General features: G+C 36.3%; 1 protein-coding gene and 1 non-coding gene across 22 annotated transcripts in view; both read right to left on the bottom strand.

Moving 5' to 3' along the window:
- The window catches only part of TENM3 (teneurin transmembrane protein 3), a 3,351,339-nt gene that overhangs the window by 65,754 nt on the left and 3,259,840 nt on the right, over window positions 1-25,745 (bottom strand). For 18 of the 21 annotated variants that reach the window (XM_074276236.1, XM_074276245.1, XM_074276239.1 and 15 more), the window contains 5 exons: window positions 22,856-23,123; window positions 21,269-21,412; window positions 17,276-17,525; window positions 16,439-16,459; window positions 99-331 (listed from right to left, as the gene is read on the bottom strand). In XM_074276236.1, the coding sequence (XP_074132337.1) occupies window positions 99-331; window positions 16,439-16,459; window positions 17,276-17,525; window positions 21,269-21,412; window positions 22,856-23,123 (916 nt within the window). The remainder of the gene's footprint in view (window positions 1-98; window positions 332-16,438; window positions 16,460-17,275; window positions 17,526-21,268; window positions 21,413-22,855; window positions 23,124-25,745) is intronic. The other 3 variants (XM_074276241.1, XM_074276243.1, XM_074276249.1) reach the window with 1 other exon arrangement.
- On the bottom strand, window positions 24,403-24,511 carry LOC141548142 (U6 spliceosomal RNA). The gene has a single exon (XR_012483829.1). It is a non-coding gene; the product is annotated as a U6 spliceosomal RNA (small nuclear RNA).

Genomic DNA, 25,745 nt, shown 5'->3' with positions numbered 1-25,745 from the left:
AAAAGGTCAGACTCAGCATTTAAGACAATCAAGCAGTAACTGGATTTCCTTCCCTTTTCTATATTAAAAAAAGTTGTCCAACATAATGCTGTTTTTACCTTTGGGACTCATGAGGGTGGCCTCCACAGCCTTGCCTCCATCTCCACATCTTGCTTCATCAAATGGGAGGCATTGCTCTCCTGTTCCAGCAACCACTTCAGCATTTTTAGTGAGGTCTTTTGCACCAGTAAGGGACTTTGGGCGATAAATTCTGCGGGTATTTGTGTCGGAAACATACAAATCTCCTGTTACTGGATCCGTTGCAAGGTAGTATCTGTGAGCCGGGTTGCTGCTGCAAAAGGGGATCACATATTTAAACATGATAAGTGGTTCATTCTGAAAACATAACAATTTTTTTTTAAATTCTAAAACCCTGGCTAGAAGCTAGCAAAAATTGGAAAGAGAGTGGAATGTTTCAAAACAATCCAGAAACTCTTGTCAGGTTTAATTCTACTTTTATTAAACGCTCTAAATAGGCAAGCTGATTGATTTCTTTAGCCCTCTATTTCCTTATCCATAAAATGAGGGGGGTTGGACTGAATGATCTATAAGCTCCCTTTCAACTTGAAATCCCATCATTCCATGATCCATTTAACAGTTCACTAACATGCATCTTTTTTGTAATTACCCCCATCTCCCCCCCTTTTTTTTTAAATGATACAGAAGACAAAGATTTTTGCAGCTGAGCTCAGAATGACTCTGATACTCCTACAGCTATACTGCCAGCGTCTGTATACCTTTGTAAATTCTCTCTAGAAAGGCATAACAGGCTACTACTGCAGCAGTGCTTCGTCACGGGGAATTACCCTCTTCTCTCCTATGACAGGAGAAACAATGTAGCATCATGCCCTCCTTGGCTGTTATATCATAATCCAGAAACAGAATCCGCTGCAGTTACAATTTTTGACCTGATTTATAGTGTTAAGAGTCGAAATGAGGTCACTGAAGAGCAGGAAGCAATCTCAGCTGGCCGCCTAATGCCCACAGTCTGAATGCCGTATCAGGCAGTTTCATTTCTGATGTTTGCAAATTGAACTCTGAAGTCGATCTGAGAATCTCGGTGAGATACAAACATCTGTTCACATAATGTAGTTCCTCACGTTTTGTAAATATAAAACAGTGCTAATGTAACACATAGGATGAACTGCTACTTGCAAAGACTAACGTGACCGAGTTTTAAACAGATTATAACACATAGTCAGGATGTAATTTTTTTGATAGATTCTCTTTACAAATATCAAATACTTTATTTCAGAGTACAAAGAGTTAATGTAATTTAAGATCTCATTAAAAATGTAGGTATCCATCATATAATTCATGTTTTATTGAATTTGTTGCTTAATAGCATATATGAAAGTCACATGAAGGTTGGCATTTTATTAACATCTAAAACATGTAATAGAAAATTAGCTGTATGATAATAGCTAGCATTTATATAGCACTTTAAGGCTTGCAAAGTGCTTTTACACATATTATCTCATTTTTTCCTAGCTATTTGATTTGGTGTAATTATTATCATGGTATAATGATTTTCTCATCATTTTTTAAAGAGAGAATATTATTTCCCCTGATGTTGTTTCTACTTAAAAGCAACAATGTCTATCATTATTTTAGCCCTAAAGCAGTAGGTCAGAGTTTATCCGTGGGCTTCTTCAAGTGGCAGAGGGAAGGACAGGAAGAAATCCAAAATTATATGGAGGTTCTACCAGGACTTTGGAGACCAGAGCTCTGCAGTTCAATAGGTGTGTGGAAAAAATGGTTGCTGCGTATAACAATATGTGTTAAACCAGTGGAGAGAACTGGCTGCCTTCCTGAAGATGTTTATAATGCTGAGAACAGAGCAGAGCAGTTCTGAATACTTATGTGGTGAATAGTGTAGTAGATAGAGGGTTTGGAAGAGAGTATGTGTGGAGAGAAGAGGGAGGAGGTTTGAAAAGGAGGTAAGGAGATGGGAGAGACAGTGACGAGAGAGAGAGAGAGAGAGAGAGAGAGAGAGAGAGAGAGAGAGAGAGAGAGAGAGAGAGAGAGAGAGAGAGAGAGAGACAGAGAGACAGAGAGACAGAGAGACAGAGAGAGAGAAACAGAGAGAGAGACAGAGAGAGAGGAGGGAGAAAGATGGGGGAGAGAGAAGGGAGAAGGAGAAAAAGAAGGTACAAGAGAGAAGGAGGAAGAGCTCTGAAGGTCGGAGAAGGGGAAGGCATAGAAACTACAAGTATTTGGTCATGAGTGGTAAGAACACTTGTTTTGGAGGAGTCAGAAGGCTTGGGTTCAAATTTTTCTCTACCACTTAGTAACTTCCTTTGGCCTTGGTTTCTTAATATGAAAAGGAGGGTTGGATTAGATCTGATCTATAACTATTAAGTTTTCTAAGTTACATGATATGATGAAGTGACCAATGTGCCATGCTTGGTGCTGTTATGTTTTTCTATTCAGAAAATTTCAAATGGCCCCCAGATGTTATGCTTGCTAACATGACGGTTTCTTTACAACTAACTGAGAAGCTATCTTAATATATTAGTCTGATGTTTCAAAACAGTTTAATATAGATTTTTTTACAATCTGATGTGAACAGAACTGACCTTTTAGGAGCAGAGAATATGTTTAAGAATTGCAGCCTAATCATATTTTGGGGACTTGGCAACTATTGAATTAGTCTGTTTAGTTTTTTTCATCTCAAGTCTGTGGGACTTGTGCATCTTTATTACTCTGTAGAGTTACTACTAGTATTGAATATTTTCTATATCTGCCTGTCACTTATATTTAAATGTACTTACATTTCTTCTTTTGTGTGGACTTCAGATTTTTAAGGGCAGAACCCTATCTTATGCTTGATAGCTCTGTAAGGAGTACATGCCCATGAGAGAATTGATGTGATAGAAAAGGTATATTATTCAGAGGGCCCAGCCTCCCATACTTATTAGCTTTGTGATTATGGGCAGGTCACTTTAACCTGAGACTCAGTTCCCCTATCTGCAAAGAAGAGATAATGATAGGTATTTTACTCACCTCACAGGGCTGCTGTGAGGAACAAATGAAAGGATGCTTTAAAGTACTTTGTAAATCTTAAAGTATAATTCAAATAAGAAAAGGACTAGGTCCATGATTTCATTTAACAGAGACCTCCTAGGTAAGGTTACACCTTCTACTAATGCAATTTGGTACCTTCAAATTCAATTAAGACTGGTTTTTAAAAAGTCATAATGGAGAACAGGGACAACATGTATACATTTGAAAAAGACTTTTACCTCTGCTAAATAACCCTTATCTCCATTCTACTGTGACCAAGGCATTCTTGCCCCAAATCGTTAATGCTAAGATCCTATTGACATTATCAGTAAAATAATCCTTTGAGCTGAGAAGAATATAAGTTTCTTGTGAGGGATTTTTTCATTCACAGGCATTCACAATGCCTGCCACTTAGCAGTTGCTTCCCAAATACTTGATTGATTTTATGGTGGTAGTAAGGTTAGTGCTGAATTATTCACACCCTTTAAGGACCTCCTCTTCATGAGAACAGGTTTCATTTGGGACCTACCTAATTAGTTCTATTAATGGCATAGTCCCTCCATGGCACAGACCATCTATGGCTTTCATTAGTTGCAAGACTAACTGACCCATGTGGGCATCTAACATATGGAGAGCAGCACTTTTTCATAAGAGCTTCTGAGGATGCTGCCTACTTTATTATGGCCTTATAATAGGATCTATATTTCTCTACATCACATCCTGGAAAGAATGTGATAATTGTCCTAGTGTGTCTTTTACCATTCTTGTAGTTTTCCTGTCCAAAATGTTATTCCCGAACTACCACTCCTTTGTATGCATCATATTTGCTTTATAGAAAGTGAAATCCATGAGGCCAGACACTATCTTGTTTTTTTTTTGTTTGTTTGTTTTTGTTTTTTTATTCTCTAGGGCCTTACATCCACTGGCGTTCATGAAGTACTTATGTTTTCATTCATTCAGAGGCATCTCATTCAGACCCTTTGAAAGCAAAAATTTTATATAAAGACTGCAAAATTTCCTCATAAAACATAAGTGATCTTGCAAGACTTTATACATATACCTTTCAAAGTAAAGCCTAGATTGTTCATATACCTCTTCTGTTTAGGAAGACCGAATATATAGAGTATTATGTGGCCAGATGGAGAGGTGGAATAAATAATGTCATCAAAGAAATATATGAACAACAAGAAAAAGATAGACTAGTCATATGATAAAAGTGAAGGATAAGTGAGGACGTATAGATCAGTGGAGAAAGCCTTGCACTACTAAGTTAACTGTGTGACATCAGGTTACTTAAACTTTTTGGGTCCCAGTTTCCTTCACTTTAAAGTAAAGGGATTGGACTAGATGGCTTTGGAGGTCTCTTCAGCTCTGGATCTATATTCTCTGGTCTATGCACCTATGGTGGTCAGCTTGTTTGTTTCATTAGTATATTAATGATATCAAGAGAAAGAGAAGACAACCCTCACCATGTTGGGTGGTCCCTCTCTGGCAGTTCTCAACCTGAGAGTCTATGAATGGATTAAAGGAGGTCTTTTATACTTGGATGGGAGAAATTATATACTTTTATTTAAATATGATTGTTCCCGTTGTAATCATATGTGTTTTATGCACTTAAAATCATTTTGAGAAGAGGCTCTTAAGTTTCTCTAGACAGCCAAATGAGTAGAACATGATACACACCTAAAAAGGTAAGAACCTCTACTTGATAGTGAAATTGGGGGAGAAAAAATGAACTAGAATTATGCAAAAGTAGCAAGTGAGGGTGAGCTGTGACTGTGGAGGGACTGCCCACATTGATGAGATGAAAATACATCGGAGTGGTGGTGTTAACATCATTTGAACAGATGCTGGATGCTCTCCTCTGCACTCTAGAGAGACTCAGATAAAGCTCCTTGAAGCAAAGCCTCAGTCTTATACAACAAAGCTAGTTCTTCAGCTTAAACCTTCCTCACATGAAAACCAAGATAAAAACTACTGGCACATTAAAAATAGCATTTATATATTGGGATAAAAGAATAGTGAGGTTTGGGGAGGTGGTTTCAAGATGGCTGTGAAAATTGAAACCAAAGAGGCATAGAAAGTATCCCAAGATCATACACTCAGAGCTGCAAGGACATCATATTCATCCATCTCATTTTATATATGAAGAAACTGAAAATGAGAAATGACTTGCTCAGGGTCATATCTGAATTTGTATCTGAATTACATGTCATAGAGCTAAAGTTGAAAGAGAGAGGCCAAAGTGGACCTCAACCTCCATTTATAACTGAGGACACTGAACCTCTGGAAGGATATGACACTTCCAAGTTGAGATTTGAATCCAGGTCCTCTGTCTAAAGAGCCAGTGTTTTTCCATTGTAGCAGCTCTTTTTAATTCCATGTCTAATGTTTGATCCACTACACTACACTGCCTCCTCCATGCAAAAGATAAATGGCCAGAAAAGATGAGCCTTTCATCTAGAGGGAGTGAGGGCTAAGTGATGGCTAGTCTACTTGCTATACTGGTCTTCTTGGAATATCAAAAAATCTAGAGCAATAGTTCTTCACTTGGGGTCTTTGAAATTGGTTTTTAAAAGTTTTGATTATTTTATTTAAATGTATTTTTTCCTTTGAAAGCTGACACTTTTTATTTTATTAAAAACATTATTCAAAAAAGGATAGATTTTCAGAAAAGGTCCATGATTCACAAAAACATTTAAGAACTCCTGCTCTCAAAGAAGGGTCCTGGGGTGGATATTCTAGTAAAGGATCTTTTGAAAGACAAGAGTTGCACCAAAGGGATATGGGTGTGTGATTTGAACTGATAGTGCCCATATTGAAGAGAAAACAAATGATGCTAAGTATAGTGAGTGAAAACAGGCTCCAGCTGTCAGCTGGGGTGCAGGAGATTTACAAAATAGATGTCTAATGAAAGCCCATGGTTGTTTACAGGAGCACAACACTCTCATGTGATGGATTGCCTAAGATGGACTACCATTTTAGAAAGGTTTAATGTAAAATTAAGGTCCTGGCTAATAGGAAAACCAAAGAAATGGAGGTCAAGTGGAGATCCTGTAGTACATTAACTCATTCCTGACTTGCTTAGATCACAGCAATTATCAAGCTTTACTTAATGACGTTTTATCCTATTTGATATAGATAGGATATATAGAAAATGGCTTGATTTGCTAATTTGTTTTGTCATAATATATTTTTTTTAAATGGGGGAAGAAGGATAGTTCCAAAAAAAATGGACAATGTAAGAAACAGAAATCTTGTTATCTCACTGAACAGATGGATTATCTTTTGCAATTTGCTGGTCCTGCTATATGGCACATTTGGAGATATATTTTCTTCAAAAGCAAAATCACCGAATTTCTAGCAACTAGATCACTTAATTGGGATAAATTAGGGAATCTGAACTGTTTTTTTTTTTTCTTAATAGCAGTTTGAGTTGAGCATTACTGACTCAACAGGAACACTGAAGTTTATTAATTCGGTGTAGAAACTGCACCATCTCTGGATTTAACCTTTTGGTCTCTGAATGATTGGAGGTATCCCTAAAAGCTATTATAAACCTCAATCCTTAACTTATTTGGGTGGAAGGAGAGAGATCTTTGTTTAGGGAGTTTGAATGTTTTTGGCTTGTGTAGGGTGTCCCCTGACATCTTGGGATGAGATTCTGGGAAAGATGTAGAGATCTGTCAAGCCCTCTAAACTTATTCCCTGCCTTCTTTTTCCTATTCATTAGGGACTCAGATACGCATCTCAGAGTTCAAGCCTATACTGAGTATCTGTTCCCTATCAAACAGCTTTCAATCTTAAAGAAGCCTTTCCCTTTACTAGGTCTGGCAGGTTTCCTATCTTCTATTCCTGCATATCTGTCATTTACAAAACCCTTTCTTCTCTTTCTCCTTACACTCCAATCCATATTTACCTTAATTTACCCCTCCGTAGTCTATCCATTTTTGCCCTCTCATTTCATTTTATTCTTTGCTAACAAACTTTATCAAGGTATTCAGTTCCTGTCTCACAGTAGTCGTCTCCATACCTCCTACTCTCTTACTTAGAACTTCAGTTTATAACCACTGTAACCTCAGAGTTCATCAATCTTCTTTAACTCTCCCGTCGTTCCTCTTCACTTAAATGCATGTAGGGTAATACTCCCAACCCACTGTGGCTTTTCTGAATTTTTTATTCCTTCTCTTCACCTCTTTCAATTCAGAAGTGATCCCATTCCGTATTTTCCCAGTAGATTCCTTCCATCATGCCTATTTTACTCCAGGGCCTAGGTGAACTAAGGGCAAAGAGCAGTTAACAAAGAAGCAAATTTAAGCTTCCTCCCACCATCACTTTTACTATCACTCTTATCTTTAATCGTCCCTTGTCTTCTGGCTGCTTCTCTGCAAACATGTCTGTGTCTCTCCTCCATCCTCAAAACCCCCTCCCTTGATCCATCCCATATTTCTCCTTCCTTTTGAGGTCAGTTCTTGAGAAAGCCATTTATAATTTCTGCCTTTACATTTCTCTCTCTTCTTAACTCTTTATAATCTGCCTTCTGATCTCATTGAACTGAAACTTCTTTCACTAAAGTTATTAAATAATATTTGAATCGCCAGATCTAATGCTTTTTTCTCAATCTTTATCCTTAGTGATGACTCTGAAGCCTTTGATATTGCCAGAGACCCTCTTTCTCCTTAACACTCTCCTCTCTCTGGGTTTTCATGACAATGCTCTCTCCAGCTTCTCCTCCTCCTTGTTGAACATTTCTCAGTCTCCTTTGCTGCATTTTCATCCATGTCATTACCTCTACCTGTGGAGATGCCCCAGACATCTATTTTGGATCTTCTAGGCTGATGATTCTCAAATCACTTTTCAAACCTACTCTCTGCTATGGACTCATATCTTCAGCCACTCAACTGGACATCTCAAACTGGACATTCCATAGTCATGTTAAACTTAATGTATCCCAAACTGAATTAATTATCATTGGCCATCTTCCTCTTTCTAATTTTCCATGCTTGAGAGTGCCATGATCTGCTCAGTTACCAATTACTTGTTTTCTCCATATGCCATCTGTCCTCAAATCCCGTTAATTCAGCTTTCACAACATTTTTCATACCCACCCTCTTGCCCCTCGTACACTGCTACCACCAGGGTATAGGCCCTCCACCTCATACTGGACTACCTAGCTAGTTGGTCTTCCTGCAACAAATCTCCCCACTCCATTCTGCCCTCCATTCTACTATCATCAAAGTGATATTCTTGGAGGAAGATCTGACCATGTCCTTTCTTAACCTGCCCCATTCCTATTCTAGTTAATAAACTACTGTGGATCCCTATCACCTCCATGCACAAACATAAAACCCTTTTCTGGCATTCAGAGTCCTTCATAAAGTGGTCTTCCATACCTTTCCACTCTTCTTTCATATTGCTCAACTCCACAAATCCTTCATTCCAGATACCAGACTCCTTACTATTCCTTCCAAAAACCATCCAGTCTCACAACTGTGGGACTGTCACTCTGTCCCTCAGGCCAGGAATGCCTCTTCCTCTTACTTCTTCCTTACTCTCTCTCCCGGTTGTCCTGCCCTTCTTCAAGTCCCCATTAAATTTTCATCTTAAATAAGAAGTCTCTCCCAGTCCCCTTAAAGTTAATGCCTTCTCTCTCTTGATTATATTTATTGTACACACCTTCTTTGCATGTTGTCTCATCCAGTACACTGTGAGGGATCATCTTTTGCCTTTCTTTGTAACCCCAAGTCTTAAAACAGTATCTGGCACATGGAGTAGAATTCTTAAATATTTACTGATTGACTCTTGATCTGAACATTATTCATAAGTGGATGATATAGAGCACTGAAATTCTCTTCCATATAACCTTTCATTTGCTCTCTCCTGTTTAACTCCTCTTAGTTTTTGTTTCCTCTACATCTTCCTTTTTTAAAAGTTCTTCATTCCTATTGGTTCTACTTCCTTCTGTTTATAGTCTCAAAAATACAGTTGGCCAGTTCAGCCATACATCTTAGTTCAGTCCACATCAACTCTATGTTTCTTAGAGCTCTGTACTGGGCCCTCTTCTCCAGCTAACTCATTTTATTGGTGGTCTGTTATTATCTCTAAGCAAGTGATTGCCTAGATCAATATGTGCAACACATCTCATAAGTATCTAAAATGCAACATCTCCAAAACAAAACACCTTAATTCTCTAATGAATCCCCACCTCTTTGCTTCTTCACTTTACTAGTTGAGTAATGAAGGTCTTAATGATTTTGCCTTCACATTATTCTCATCTATATCCCCTTCTCTCCACTTACATAACCTCACCTCCTAATGTAGGCACTCATCCTCTCTCTCCTAGACAGTTTATTGTAATAGCTTTTTAAATGACCTCCCTACTTCAAGTATCTGTGTTTTGCATTTAGTCCTCCAACGAGGTCAATATTCCCAAAATACAGGTTAGACCACATCTCTTGTCTGATGTGGTTCCCTTTCATGTCTGTGTACGTTCTCTTCTGTTTGGCTTTTACAGCACAGTGTGTTTCCAGACTAGCTTTCCAGGTTTACTGTCTGTTGCTCTTCTTTACACACACTTTTCTAGCTAAATTGGTCTTTTTAGTTTCTTATCATGTCATCTTCTTTTTCGATGTTTGCAGCAAATGTTCATCCTACTTGGCATGTGCATTGCATACAAGGCATTGCATATACAGTATCTTTAAAGCTCTTTCTCAGTGAGCTATGCTCTTGTCATTTCCTGATATTCCCCCCTACATACATAGACATATATGTATGTACATACCCACCTATTCTGTCTTTTCCCAATAGGTTGTAAATTAATTGAGGGCAAGGATGTTTATTTCCTCACTGCTTAATGTTTGTTAAATGAGTGAATTAGTAAAAACTGATATGTTAAATGAGTGAATTAGTAAAAATGGATAAAGTTTATTTAATGGGCCAATGAGTACCAACCAGTGAATTACAGAAGATGACAGGTTCATGGATACATGCATGTGTTTGTATATACGAATTATAAAAGTTTACAAATTTAGAGTTAAGTTGACCACATCTCATGTAATCCGTTATGGAGTTCTTTTCCTTTATTACCCACTCCTAATCCTCTCATAACCTGCATTTGAGGCATGAACAGGAGAACAAAGAAATAACCAAGTTCATCAGATGAGACCAATAGATGGGAGGAGGAAGATGGGTGAAGGACAGAGCAGATAAATTGAAACTTTCCTATTTATGAGTAAATCAAAGTGAATCAAAACACAACGATGAAGATGACTTAATGTCACTGTTTGGTGAGATGTGCCAGAGTTTGTACTCTGTACAAGAACCCAGAGTAACTTCTCTGCTGCAGTGGGCACTGGAGGAATATTTTGTATACAGCCTTCTCCCCACCTTCAAAACACAATGGGCTGTTAAGAAAGCTTAGCATAAATAAGCTGGTGGTTCAGGGACTAAACCTTAGTCACACCAGTGTGGAAGATCATGAGAGGTGGGAGGAACTACACTGCCAACTAGTGAAAACAATTTGAGTTGAATAGGCATTTATTTCCTGGGTAACACATCATGGTTTCTAAGTAATCTGTCCATTATCTTTGAGATAATTCTGTCCTGCTAATTATACCCAGGCTACCTGTGAGAATGCACAATGAAACTCTCCCCATTTTAGCAGAGATTTCATAATCTACTGCGTCTTCTTCATCTTTTTCTCTTCTTCCCCTCTTTATAGATATATTTATATCTAGATATAATATATATTTAATATATATTTTAATATGTAATATATATTTTTATATATAAATGAATATATATATTTGCAAAGCATTTTAAATTTGTTAAATCTTTTAGTCCTCACCACAATCCTGGGAAGTAGGTGTTGTTATCCCCATTTTACAGATGAGGTTCAGAGAAATTAAATAACTTGCCCAGGACCACACAGTTATGATGACACATATCTGAAGCCAGAATAGAAATCAGTTCTTTTTGATTCCAAGTCCAGTGCTCCATCTTCTGTTCCATTGAGCATTCTTGCAGCTTTTGCACAATGAATCCCCCAGCCAGTAGGCCCCTTCTTCATCCCCATGTTCTTTCGAGAGGTCAGTGGAAGGTGTACTGGCTTAAGAATCAGAGGACCTGGTTTCCAATGTTTAGGTGCGAAGCTGGCCAAGGCCTTTTCCTTCATCATCTGTCATGTGAAAGACTTGAGCTCCATACCTTCTGGCTCACAATCTTAACATCCTTTCTGCTTCACATGCAATTCAAGCAAGGCCACATGTATGGCACTGCTCCTTTGGGTGCACAATGAGTTCAACAAGGCATTTGTGTGGGCATTTCAGGTAGCTGTGACAGGAAGCTGCAGTAGAAATGCCTGGGGGGACATTTTGGGCTTAAGATATTTTAGGTAACATAGTCTACTTATAGTCATGTTTGTTTGTAGCAACCTACTGGCCATTCTTCCCTTAGTGGAATTTTGGGTTCTCTCTGCTTGCTGTTCCTCATCCCTGTTCTGTTTTCATGGGCTTCCCTAAGAAGTTTAGATCCCCCAGTGTCTGTCACTTCAAAGTTTTATTATCTTCCTCCATAATCTCATCACTTTTATCTTCTATCCTGGGGTCATCAGACTGATTCAGAGATAAGCCATCTCATCTTATAGATGGATAATTGAGACCAAAAAATGTAAAGTCATTCTTAAAGAAGTTAAACTATAAGTCAATGACACAGTGCGGGGTTTGGTGAGGAAGTAAATTTGGCAAAGGTGAGGAAGTTATTTAGACTTGGAGTTAGTAAGCTCCATGATTGAATTCTGCTTCAGACACATGCTAGCTGTGTCACCCTTTGCAAGTAACTCAGCCACTCTGGACCTCAGTTTCCAAATCTGTAAAATGAAGAGGGCTTAAGCATGAACTTCTAAGATACTTTTCAGTTATAAACCTATGAATTTGTGATTCCAAAGCAAATGATTTCTTTTGTCTCACAGTGTTATTTTAACTCTGCTAATCTTCAATTCTAGGTAAAGCCTTCCACCTGCCTTCGCTTGTGTTTGGGTTGTCTAGTACTGAAAAAAGTCATCAATAAATAAGTGAGTGAATGGAATGAAATGACATTTATTAGATGCTTACTTTGTCTAGAGCTTGAAATTAGTTGGTTCTACTGCAAATTTATGTTATCTAATCTAATTTATGTCCTTGGTGCTACTCAATAGTTCTTTTTATTCAGCTCTTATCAACTCCTTATGGAATTCCCAAACTTTATGATTCTCTCTAAGCATCTTAATTTCACCTCTACTCTCTCTCATAGTGTTGTTTTGCTGAGATCAAGCTTAGTTTGAAATCCCCCAATAGAATTTCTCTAGGTTGATACTTATCCTCCTGTTTCAGAAAATTAAAATGATCTTTTTCCTTACCCAGAGGTACTCACTTCACCTGTATCCTTGATTCCTTCTCTTCTAGTTTCCTTTTGATTTTCATTATTCCCTTTATATATCCTTAATCTCTTTTTCTCTTCAGATTCTTTCCTTCTGTCTGTAAATTTGTCTAGATTTCCACTATGGTTTAATTATAGCAAACAAAACAACCAACCATCACCCCTTTTTCAAACTTCCTACCCATTGAAGTTAATCTCTCATCTTCACTGTTGGAAAAAAGTAATTTATAACTGTTGCCTTTACTTCATCCCTGCCATTCTTTATCCACTTGCCATCTGGATTCCATTTCCACCTCTCAGTAGGAACTCTTCTTTCAAGAGTCACCGATGACCTCCATTGCTTTTTTACCCACCTTCAGCTTCACATTTTTTGACTTTTCTGCAACATTTGAGGCTTTGACCACCTCCTCTTTCTTGGCTTTTCTTCCTCTTCCATACCCATTTGAAGAAGATATTCTATCTTATGCTTTTTAGGTTCATAGAGTTGAAAAGGCCTTTGGAGCTTATCCAATCTGACTCTACCTTTCTAGTGAGAAAACTGAGGTGGAGTGAGATTGACACCTAAAGTCACATAGTTAAAATTTGGGGGAAAAGATTAAAATTTAGGGTTCCTGCTATCTTTCCATCACCTCTTTTATGGTAGTCTTATTCACTTCATGGTGCCATGGTATAGGGGAAAGGGCATGGGGGGGTTCTGTTACTTATTGATTTGTATGATCTTTAGCATGTTAGAATCACAGATTTACAACTGGAAAGGGCTGAAATGATAATCTAGTCCAGTGTCAAATCTGTGGCATGTGGGTCCAGAAAATTCCCCATTATAGTCCAAAAACAGATTCAAATATAATTGGGAAATGTTTAAAAAATAAATAAAAAATACAGTTCAATACAGATAATGATGATGATTTGTGATTTTCTAAGTCAATATTCAGGCTGCTGAGATTTGTTTCTTTTTGAGTTTAATACCTTTGATCTAGTCCAACTTCCTCATTTTAGAGATGAGGGAAACTGAGGCTCTAAGATTAAATAGTTTAATAAGCTACAGGAGTTTCCTCTTGTAGGATTAAATATAAATTCTACTGGTTTGCATTTAGAGCCTCTCATAACTTGAAGCTATCCTATCTTTCCAGTTTTAAGTTATCTGATTTCACACATAATATAGTCTCACCAAACTTGCTTTTTAAAATGTGTTTCATGTATGAGGCTCATCTCTTGTAATGTCTTCTCTTTTGAGCTCTGCCTTTTGGAGTACCTCGCTTCCTTTAAGGATAGGACCTACCTTCTACATAAAGCCTTTCTTGATGCCCCCATCTTCGAGAGCCATTCCCCTCCCTAATTATCTTCATCTCTATTTACAGAGGCACAAAGAGATTGGCTGTATATGTGTATATATTGTCTTCCTCTCTTAGATTACAAACTCCTCGAGGACAGATTCTTTCATTTGTGTCTTCGTATTCCCAACAGCCTGGCACATAGTATTAATCTTTGTCTTGATTGTTTTCCCCAGGTCACACAAGTAATAAACAGCAAAGTTGGGGCTGGAAACCTCAAGTGCTGTCCAGTATACCCTGTTCTTTCTTGAATGTTAAGGTCCCTTGTAACACCACAAATGTGATCCTAGCTAGGGCTCTGATTTTTATGTGAATCAATGACTCTTAAATCTGTTTCCTTAGCCTTAACCTCTATTTTGAGAACCTGGAGTGCTCAATTGCCAACTTCTTGATACATTTTTACCTGTGTAATCTGATTAGCCAGTTGAGAATGTCTTAGACATTACTTTGGGTCTTTTTCAATCTTGTGTTTTTCATTTTGTGGTTGTACCAGGAAAACTCGAACTAAGGTCACCATTTTAAGTATCCCCCCCCTTGTTTTCCTGTCTCTCCCCCTTTTATTCCTCCCAACCTTTTTCTAGTCAAAATCCTTAGCTTCAGTGAGGATTGTTACCACCTGTCTTTCCTTTAGCACCTTTTTCAGATAAGTGTAAAATGAGGTGAGGAGGTAGGAAGAGCTTTCAGGGCTGCCTACAATTTCATATAGCCTTGATCTTTGAATAATTCCTTCTTCCTCATATCCTAATGTTCAGAAAAAATTAGCTCTTGAGAGCTCCAGTACAAACTAATTTTTGGAATTAAGAAAGTATCAACTACAAATCAAATATTGTTACAAACAACACCAAAAATCTTCCCAAATTATTTTTTGTTTCTTGAGGTTTCTATTTGGAATTATTTCCTTAATAGCTTGGAAACATGTCTGTTATGCAGTGCTCCTATAATACTAATTATTTGAATACATAGTTAATTTGCAAAAGATCACTGAGGCCAAATGGAGGGCTACTTTAAAAATGTTTAAATAAAATAAATCTTCAAATTATTTTGTCTATTTTTTTAATGAAAATTGAAATTTAAAAGGCATCCATCTTCAGAAAATAATGAAAGGGTCATCAGCTTACAGGACAAATCAATACATCAATTTTTCACATCCTGTTCCTTTACAAATATATTACTTTGACTGATTGCTGATGTCAAGTCAATGCAAAAAACTTCTAGCACTAGCTAGCTATAAGTAAAAAAGTAAAGGATTTTATGCTCATTGTCTCAATTTGTTCTTCACAACAACCCTTTAAGGTGGGTGTTATTGTAACCATTTTTAAATGTCTGAATCAGCTTTCAAACTTAGGTTTTCTTGAGTACAAGTCTTGGTGCTCTCTATCCTGTTTCATTTATCTACATGTATGAAAGACAAAAACAAGAATCCCTGCCTTGAAGGAAGCTAGGGATTCCAGATGAGATCGCAGGGCATCCCAGGTGGAGGTGAAGGCCAGCCAGGAAAGGACAAGAATGCAGAGTTCTGGGAACAGCAAGAGGCCAGTTTGGTTGAAAAAGTTAAATGGTTTTGCCTCAAAAACAAACAAACAAAAAACCCAAAAAACAACCAACAACAAGTGAGCAAATGGAACCTATCAGCACAATTACTGATTCCCTAGTCTCTTGAAAACTTTCTTTCCCAACAATGCATTGTGCTGTCATTTGAGGTTTCACATCGGTTTATTGACATTTTAATAGAAATAAATCTTAGGTTTGAGTGGAAAGTGCACTTCTCAATTCCTTTTCCTCGTACACAACAAAATAATGCTATATTGGGCTGCTGCCATCCCCTCTTCCTGTGCCAGCTTTGAGTCAGTATCTGATCAATAGGAGGGAAACGTTTCCAAACTACATTGTGTTATTTAGTTCCTAAACCTCCATTGCCCCCTTCACATCGACTGTAAGGAAACAGGGAGATAATTCAAGATAAAGCTGGATGGGAATGTCAACAACTGACAGCCCTGGTGGTTTTGTTTGGGGAAAAAAATCCAAAACATGTTGAAAGATGAGCAGGAACTTTCCTGAAAGTCCTTAAGTAGTTCTTATATTTGCTCAGCCCCACTTACAATCTGCTCTCTACTTGTGGTTTGGGCTCAAGTTTATTTCCAGCTAAGCCATTCCTAGGGCAGCTGGTGGTGCAGTGGATAGAGTACCAGTCCTGTAATCAGGAGAACTTGGCTTTCCTGAGTTCAAATCCAGCCTCTGACAATTACTAGCTGTGTGACCTGGGCAAATCACTTAATCCTGTTTGCCTCAGTTTCTTCATCTGTCAAATGACTTGGAAAAGGAAGTGTCAAACTACTCCAGTATCTTTGCTAAGAAAACCCAAATGGGGTCTTGAAGAATTGGATACAATGAAAAAACAATTGAACTCAAAAGCCATTCACACATACAGCCCAAATATCACTCTTCTAAAATTTATAGTTAAGAACAAGCATCCGTTACTTTTACCATTTAACAGTAAAATGTTTACTTTTATAAACGTTATATCATTTTTCTGATATTAGTTCTCTTCTCTCATAATAAACTACTGAAAAAAACTGAGTTCAGAATGAATGTTTAAGAAGTAAAATGGGCACTGAAAACATAAAATCACCTTTAAATAATATGCTTACCTATGTCTAAAATCTTTATTTCTTGGGAGGAGCAGATAAAGAAAAGGTAAAAAAAAAGTTCAGTTAGAGAAAGACAACAAAGAAGTTAAAGAATGAGTAGAATACAGATATTTTAATATTTTAACAGAATATTGTTAATTACAAAAATAAGACTAGAAGTGAATTTCATAGGATGGAGACTAATTTAATGGTAAAGTAAGACATTGATTTTGACTGTTATAATATTTTGTTATCGTTCTTAATATTAACCAGGAAAAGTTATGACAATAGCTCTGTATTAAGTGGATTCAATAAAAGCTCGGAAATGCAGCCATAGAGAATGGTGTTCCTGCTTATCTCACTGCCATGTTCTACTATCTAAGGCAGCTTCCTTAAACAGTTCACTCCTCAGTTTCATCACTTGTGAAATGAGGGTAACGGTATCTATCAACCTATATCACAAGGTTGTTCTGAAGGAAATTAAAGTGATTATAAACACTCAGCCATATCCCCCCAGTGTGCTAGTTGCTCAATGGAGCCAATGAAGAATTTTTATATTGGTCCGTTAGGGGACCATTCAGCAAAGTCCTGGTAAACCACATTAATGGCCTGACAGAATGAATATACTTAAGTCTGGGCTTTTTTCTGACCCCCACAAAGGACCTAACATTCCTAGGGAGTAATTTAAACACTTGGAAGATCTGTTTGGATAAATAGGTTAGTAACTTAGAATCAACTTTTTTTTTTTTTTTAAATCTGTTTCCCTTTTGTATTAAAATTTCAAAAAAGTATTACATTTGAATTAATTTTACAGTGTGGCATTTCAACCATCCCCAAATTAAGGAAAGACATACATACCTCAGTTCCAGTACACTAGTTACATTCCCAGAAGGGAATATCCGCCGCACATAGTTGAAATCTCCTACATACAGGCTGCCGTCGATGCCACAAGCCAAAGCAGCTGGAGCCAAAAGCTTGTTGCCATCAGCTTGACCATTGCAGCTTGGACATGAAATGCTACGCCTCCGTCCATTGCCCATGATACTACTGACCACTGGAGGTTGTTGAGAAATGAACTGATTTTCACCATTTCCCTTGTAGAGTATACCTGTTGAATAGACCCATTTAATTTTTCCTTTTATTAAAAGAAGTCTCTTGAAAAATCAAAGCTTTAATAATAATTGTCTTCCACTAGCTACCATCCCCACTGCATCTTAGATCTGGATAGGGAAATATTTAATTAAAATTAAAACAATATGATGAAAAATATTTTTGGTAGTTAAAAATCCCAATCAATAAATGACAAATATATATAATTTTTTAACAAATTATAATATTAATAATTGAAATGAACCTCATTGACTGGAAAGACTTAATTCTATTGATTAATTATTTTTTTAGGAGATAGTTAAATAATTACCCATTGATAAGTAGTACTAAATGATTGAGCCATAAGAGATTATTTCTTTTTTCCTTGTGGGATTATAATACTACTACTAATAACTAACACATATAGTATTTAACATAGGCCAGATACTATGCTAAGCACTTTACAATGATTATCACATTTAATCCTCACAATAATCTTGGAAAGTAGATACTTTTATTGTTTCCATTTTCCATTTCCATTTACAGATGAGAAAATTGAAGCAAATGGAAGTTAAGTGGATTGGCACATAACTGAGATTATATTCGAAGTCGTGTTCCTGACTTTTTTGTATAGAACCTGGTGTTCTGCACCACCTCACTGCCCATTTTATAGAAAAACTGGAGCAAAAAGCATACAAGAGATCACAGGTCTAGAGAGCTAGAAGAGACCTCATATACCATCCAATATAGCCCTCTTACTTTAGATTTGAGGAAACTGAGGCTCAAGGATGCTAAAGTGCTTGTTCAAGGTTACACAGGAAGTGAAGATCAAAGATGAATTTGAACTTTAGACACTGACACTGTTCAAGCTATTAAAATTAATCAATGTTTATCTGAATGTTACTGTACCTTAAAGGATTATATTTATATTTAATGATAAATCTATATGTATATATAGGTATTTAAAATGTACCTAGGATGAATGTCATAGGGGAAAAATGTTAAGAAAGCCCAGCCTATTCTTTAAATTGAATGCTGTTTTATACATTCCCCCTATTTTATAGATGAGAAAAATGAATCTTTGGGTGAGTTAAAATGACTGTGAGGACAAAGTACAATAATTGTTCCGTTTATGGTTTTCTAAAAAATAATGAGAAAAATCCCTACACAAAATTCTGTATTTTTAAAAAGTTTTGATTTTTTCATTGTATTTTTTCCATAAATTAGAGGTCAACAAACAGTTTCTTAAGGGCCAAATTTGGCCCACCGTTATGAGATTGCACAAAACGAGAAATGGGCTGGATTTGGCCTGTGGGCCCTAGTCTGCTGACCTCTGCCAACGATCCATAACTTCATCACAGTGTGCCCTATTGATAGTTTGTTATTATCACTGGGTGCATATGCCCAAATCTCAGTGTTGCAATTTGAATAAACCACTTACTGCTTTATGCTCTTTAATTATGTGTGTTTTATTTTCTAGACCAAATTTTAAAGTGGCTCTTCAGCCAATAGTTTTGTTTATTTGCTGATTTGCTGTTAATATAATCAAACCCTAAGAAAATAAACATAAAGAAACTATTCTTTCTCTGCCCCCCTTCATTCCTGCCCAGGGTAATTTTAAAGTTAGTAAGAGAGCAGAAAAAAATTACATTATAGTGATGGAGGGATTATTTTTTAAATGTTCTGTTATTTATATCAAAGAAGGCTGAAACAGACATTCAAATTTTAAGGAAAAAAAATTTCAGTAGGGATGGAAAATAACAAATACCGTTTACGTAGGGTACTAAAAAGAACATACCAACAACACCTAAAATCTTTCTTCTTTTGGTTATGTACTTTTCAACAATGATGAAGTTCCAATTTTGCAAAAAGAGCTTATTTCTATAATGTTTGTCAGAAGAATTTTGACAAGTCAGCACACTGCTCACTGAATCTGATTTATTCAGCTATTACTTTGAAAGATTGGCCCTTCTCGACACTCCTCTGTTACGACAGAATGGAAGGATAAGCATTAGAATATTTATTTCCATGTTTCAGGGTGCTCACCCAAGCACCTGTCACTGTCTACATTTTTGCCTTTTTCTGCTCCTCAAATTTCCATAGCTCATCCACTTTGTCACGGCTACAAATCATTTTGTTTATTCAATTAGACACACATCACTTTGAAAAGTCACTACTTGTCAAGCTCAACTCTTGGATATAATTTAAAGTCACAATCAATTCACCTTATGAATTAAAGTTGACTCATCTTTTCAAATAATTTTTTCTGTCAAGTTTGTAAATATTTTTTGTTATGGTCTAGTTCTCACATTTGACTTGATGTTTGAATTCATGCGAAGCATCTCTGTTTGATCTTTTACTGAACCCCAAGTGTCAATAAAACTATATAAAAGTATCACACTAATCTATCACTTCTTGAAATTTAGGCTTAGGTCCCTGTTTGATCTATTAAAATTACATAATTTAGAATGAGAAAGGCATTCAGGGATAATTTAATTTAACTCTTAACATGCACCCTGATGTCTCAGGGTGACCTGGCCTTTAATTTTCAAAAGGCTATGCCATGACAAACATGGAAATGTATTTGAAAGGATAAGATATATTTAACCTATATAAGATTGCTTGATGTTTTGGGAAGGGCTGAAGTAAAGGCAGAAGTGAGGGAGAAAAATTTGGAAAACAAAGTTTAACAAAAATGAATGTTGAACACTATCTTTATGTGTATTTGGAAAAATAAAATACTATTGAGGAAAAAAAAAGGTTATGAACCCAAGGTACAAGGTACACAAGGCTTTTAATTTGTGTCTACTGATAGATTTTGAGCCTCCGGACCAAGAACCACCAGGCTAGCTAAATGTGGAGGCCCATCATTACAGGATTGCCTATCAGGAGATTAATTTGTTTTCTATCATACTTATTAATAAGCCTTTGATAGGATTCAGTATGTATGCACAGATGGAAGAAGTGCCCATACCAACACATACTGCAGATCTTTAAGCAGTGAAAGGAAGTACCATCATATTAAGATTTGCAAATCTTTAAATAATCTTGATTTTCTTGTGAAGTAAGATAATTGCATAAATATGTATGCATATATTGGATTTAACTTTTATTGCTAACATGTTTAACATATATTGGATTACTTGGTATCTAGGTGAGGGCGTGGGGAAAGGGGAGAAAATTGGAACACAAGGTTTTTCAAGGGTTAATGTTGAAAAATTATCCATGCATATGTTTTGAAAATAAAAAGCTTTACTTAAAAAATCTTTAAATAATCTTGGAGAGCCTTCAAGAAGAAAAACAATTCTCTAAAAAACAAACCCTAAAATCATGACCTACTTTCTCATCACTATGATAAAGGAATTTGCAATTTTTAAAAAGCTTTTCTTTTTAATTTTCTTTCTTTCTTTTATTTTTTAGTGAGGCAATTTGGGTTAACTCACTTGCCCAGGGTCACACAGCTCGTAAGTGTTAAGTATCTGAGATCATATTTGAACTCAGGTCCTCCAGATTCCAGGGCCAGTATTCTTTCTGCTGCACCCCCTAGGTGTCCCTATATATATATATATATATATATATATATATATATATATATATATATATATATATATATATATATATATATATATATATATATATATATATATATATATATATATATATATATATATATATATATATATATACATATATATATATATATATGTATATGTATGTATATATATTTTTTTTCTTTTTTACCAGTGATAGAAAGCAACTTACCATTTTGAACATCCAGCACATGATGTTTATCTAGTGTCCAACCACCCATATTGGATGCATCCAATTCATAGCCTTGCAAAATGGCAGTTCTCTTTTCCCACAGAGTTAGGTCTAAACAAGATTCATATTCATATCCAACAGACACTAGAAGAACAACAAATCACGTTTTATTTTTCCAACTGCAGGTAGAAATTCACCTTTGTATTATTTTGCTAATTTTTTTACATGGTATTCTGAGATTTATTTTGTAAAAAAAAATGGCTTGATTCAGAAAAGGTAAACATTTTTATTTAAAAATTATGGTCTCCTAAGATTTTTCAGTGACTTAAGAGAACATTCAATACATTTCCCCTGCAATATTCTGACACCATTGGTTATATCCACAAAACACAAAGTGAAATTGAGATATGTGAATTGATAATTCAGAATTCACTGAAATATTATAACTGCAAATCATGGTTGATAACAAAATTATTTTTGCTTTTCCATTTCTAATATAAGTGATTATTATTTAAATGATAAGCCTATTGGAAACTAACAGGATTCTAGTGGGCTAAAAAAAGTCCCTGAATCATTATTGTTTTCATATGTAAAGATAGGAACTGAATATAAGTGATTCAGTAGCAAATTAGGAAACTTGAGAGTAAAAATAAAGGTATTATTGAAGGATTCAAATTATTTAACAAAAATTTATTAAATTTCTTTGATGTGGAAGACACCATGCTGCCTTTATAAGAGGATATACTGGAACTTTATACTGCACACAAAATGAAGGGAAGAATCCACAATTATGTGGTTGCATGACTTAGGTAACTCAGGATCTAGAAATGTTTTCATCTTAAATACTACTGATATTTCAAATTTCCCATGCCCTAAATATAACCTACTCTGAGCTTGGTTTCTGATGTTCTGGGCCTGAGGCTATGTCAAAACATATACTAAGTTCAGCTACTCTGACTATATCATCCAGTCAATTCACTTCATCAACTAGTTTGACTTGGTTTTCCCCCCTTTTCTACTTAATTGATTTGCTGCATGAGTAAAGTGACTCTTCATTCAGTTTGGGTTAAATAATTGAGCTGATTTGGGACTTTAGACCTAGCTGAGTTATCTACTACTATTAAATGTCACTCTGACTAGGTGATTGATCCAGGTGAAAGAAATGCAGGGGAGAAAAAATAGAAAGGAGAAAGTGGAGGAAAAAAAGCCCATAGAAATGATACATGAAGGCAGGAAAAAATGAGAAGAAAGTACAATGGAGGGAAGAAATATAGATAAATAAGGGGAGAAAAGAAGGACATGATCCCAATATGAAATTTCATCCAAGCTCCTTTGGGATACAGTCTTCACTCCAAAAAAAGAGAGACATCTCCTCTCTCTCTCACATGATCCACTTATTTCTTTACAGAATGTTACCAACTAGGTAGGAGATAACTTCTCCAGGGTAACTGACATATTCCTTCCAGAATTTCCTTCTATTTCCTTTCTTGATGCCCATTGAATTTTCATTGGCTATAGTTAGGTCTATAATCATTACAAATTTGAAACAAAAGTTTAAATGGAGGGAGTAAAAAAATAAAAACTCACCGACAGCTTCAGACAAACCATAGACTTTCTGATTATATGCATCAGTCTTGTCCCATATGAATGTATATGCAAGATTTGGTGAAGCTGGGAACCATTTTTGAAAGAGTCTTCCTACTACTGCCACCATCAGATGAACTTTCATTAAATTAAACGGTATAACTGACTGAGTCATGGTGATCTTCAAGACTGACTTATACCCTGCTGCTCTGGAGCTCAAATAGGAGAGTTTCAGGTCTGTACCTGGAATTGAGGTATCCTCATGAAGTACCTAAGTTTTAAATAAAACAGATTTTAAAATATCAGTTATCATTTGCTGTGTTAGAAAACAAAAATAGTCCAAATTATGCAACAAAACAAGACATTAGAGCAGTGGTCCTCAAACTTTTTAAGTAGGGGGCCAGTTCACTGTCCTTCAGACTGTTGGAGGGCCAGATTAAAGTAAAAACAAAAGCTCACACTCTGTCTCCGTCCCTCAGCCCATTTGCCATGACCTGGCGGGCCATATAAACGTCCTCAGCTGGCAGCTTGTGGCCCGCAGGACGTAGTTTGAGAACCCCTGCTTAGAAAGTAAATACACATGCCAGACATGAAGCAGAGATTTTTTGAAAGGTCTTAGAATCACAAATTTAGAATTGGACATGACAATAGCTGCCCTGTTTTCTAATTCCCTCATTTACACATAAGGAAGTTGAGGTTAAGTAGGTTGAATGCTTTGCCCAAAAGTCATATAAGTACTATGGGAAACAAGAGTAGACCCAGGTCTTCTGTTTCTAGAATCAGTGCTTTTATACCCACTGTATAATGCTGGTCATACAATAATAAGTAATATGAATAATTTTTATTCTATTATATCTATGGTCTGAACTATCACCTAAACTAAACTAAACTAAAATCTATCAGTAAAGTTTATTCATTGATTTGTCATTCTAGTAACAAAGATTCTTCCACCCTCTTATGTGTTGTCTTTTACCTATGTCTCAGTTCATTCATCTGACTGATAGAAACGAGTGAATCGTGTAGCTCTGAGGTTTCACCTCATACTCAATAAACTAGCAAAGACAATAATAAAAAAGAAATAGTTAATGTTGGAGAGGCTGTGATAGATGGGCATTCTACTGAACTGCTGATAGAGCTGTGGACTAGTTCAACTATTCTAGAAAGTGATTTGGAATAACACTAAGAAATAGACCAAATGCCCTTGAGCCAGATATTTTGCTTCGAGTTAGCATAGACCCTGAGAAGGCCAATGTTTTTTTTTTTTTAATTCCCCTACATACCTAAATAGTTATTGCAAGCAGTACCTTTTCTGTCGTCAAAGCAAAAATGTGATCCCTGCCCTCAGTGAGTTCATAGTCTTGATAGAGGAAACATTGTGCAAGCAACTATACACATAGAAGATTTGTGCAAATGAGAAATAATCAGAGACGGAGGGTTCTACTAGCATTGAATGGGGCAGAGTTAGAGCCAGGAAAGGCTGCTTGTAAGAATGAATTTGAGGAAAAATTGGAAAGGAAGCCACAGAAATCAACGAGTGGAGACAAGGAGGAAGAACATTATAGAATCTCACAAATTTGTATCTCATCCTTTGCAGGGACCATGCTAATCCTCTCTATATCATTCCAATTGTAAGTATATATATGCTGCCAAAACAAGCACAGGGTAACATTATGAGACAGTCAGTGAAAATGCCCTGAGTTGGAGTTGCAGTGCTGTGTATGAAGAAGAGTAAAAATAAAAAAGCCAGTGCTGCTGAATTGTAGAGAATATAAAGGAATGTACACTGTAAAAAGACCAGACAGGTATAGGAAGGACTTCGGCAGGGTGGGAAGGCCTTTCAAAGCCAGATTTTGTTTCATCTTCAGGGTGATAAGGAACATAAGGAATAAATTGAATGGGAACATGACATGGTCAGACCTATACGTTAGGAAGATCACTTTGACAGCTGCTGAGAACTGGAAAAGAGTGGATGTCTGTCAGGTAGGGAATGGCTAACCAAAATGTGGTACATGCATAAAGGAAGGAGTGCTGTGCTGTAAAAAAGTGATTATATACAGTGAATATAGAAAGACTCTTGGGAAGACAAATGAATTGATATGAAGTAAAGTAAATAACATTGGAAAATATTATGTATAATGGGCACTGATAGTATAAATGGAAAGAATAATTTAAAAAGTAATCAAAATTAAATACTGTAAAATTAGTGTTAAAAAATTTGGTTCCGGGGCAGCTAAGTGGCACAGTGGTTAGAATAGCAGCCCTGAAATCAGGAGGACCTGAGTTCAAATCTGGTCTCAGACACTTAATATTTCCTAGCTATATGATCCTGGGCAAGTCACTTAAGCTCAAGTGCCTCAGCAAAAACCAGAACAACAAAACCCAGAAAAATTTGGTCCCAAAGAAATGACAATAAGAAGAAACAGCCCCAATTTCTTTAGAGATGAGAGACTATGGATGTGAACATTGTAAACAATATCAGTTTTTTCTGATGCTTTAATTAGTTTTGCTGAATAATTTTTCCTTCTTTTAAAAACTCTGCTACAAGGGATGGTTGGGAAGAGAGGGACACACTGGGAAAATAGCAATGGTGTGCTGGAGTCAATCTGTCTCGGTTTGCAACAGTTAACGTAAATTTTTAGCGTGAGCATTCACACCTCAGAAATTGGTAAAGTCTGTAAATCAGAGCTTGATTTATGTTTTGTTGATTGCCTAGACCTCAGAAAGTGATGACGAAAATATTAATAATGCATATTAAACTTAAAAGTATGTGATAAATACATTTTTTGGGGGTAGAAATGGTTGTTAAACATCTACTGGCACACATTCAAAAATAGGTGATGTAAAAAAAGATAAAAGTACATTAAAATTTATATTCTTTTTAAAAAAAGAGTGG

Source organism: Sminthopsis crassicaudata, chromosome 6, assembly GCF_048593235.1.
Source record: "Sminthopsis crassicaudata isolate SCR6 chromosome 6, ASM4859323v1, whole genome shotgun sequence".
NCBI lineage: Eukaryota > Metazoa > Chordata > Mammalia > Dasyuromorphia > Dasyuridae > Sminthopsis > Sminthopsis crassicaudata.
The sequence above is the reverse complement of the archived record's forward strand: the minus strand, read 5'-3'. Positions and strand labels throughout refer to the sequence as shown.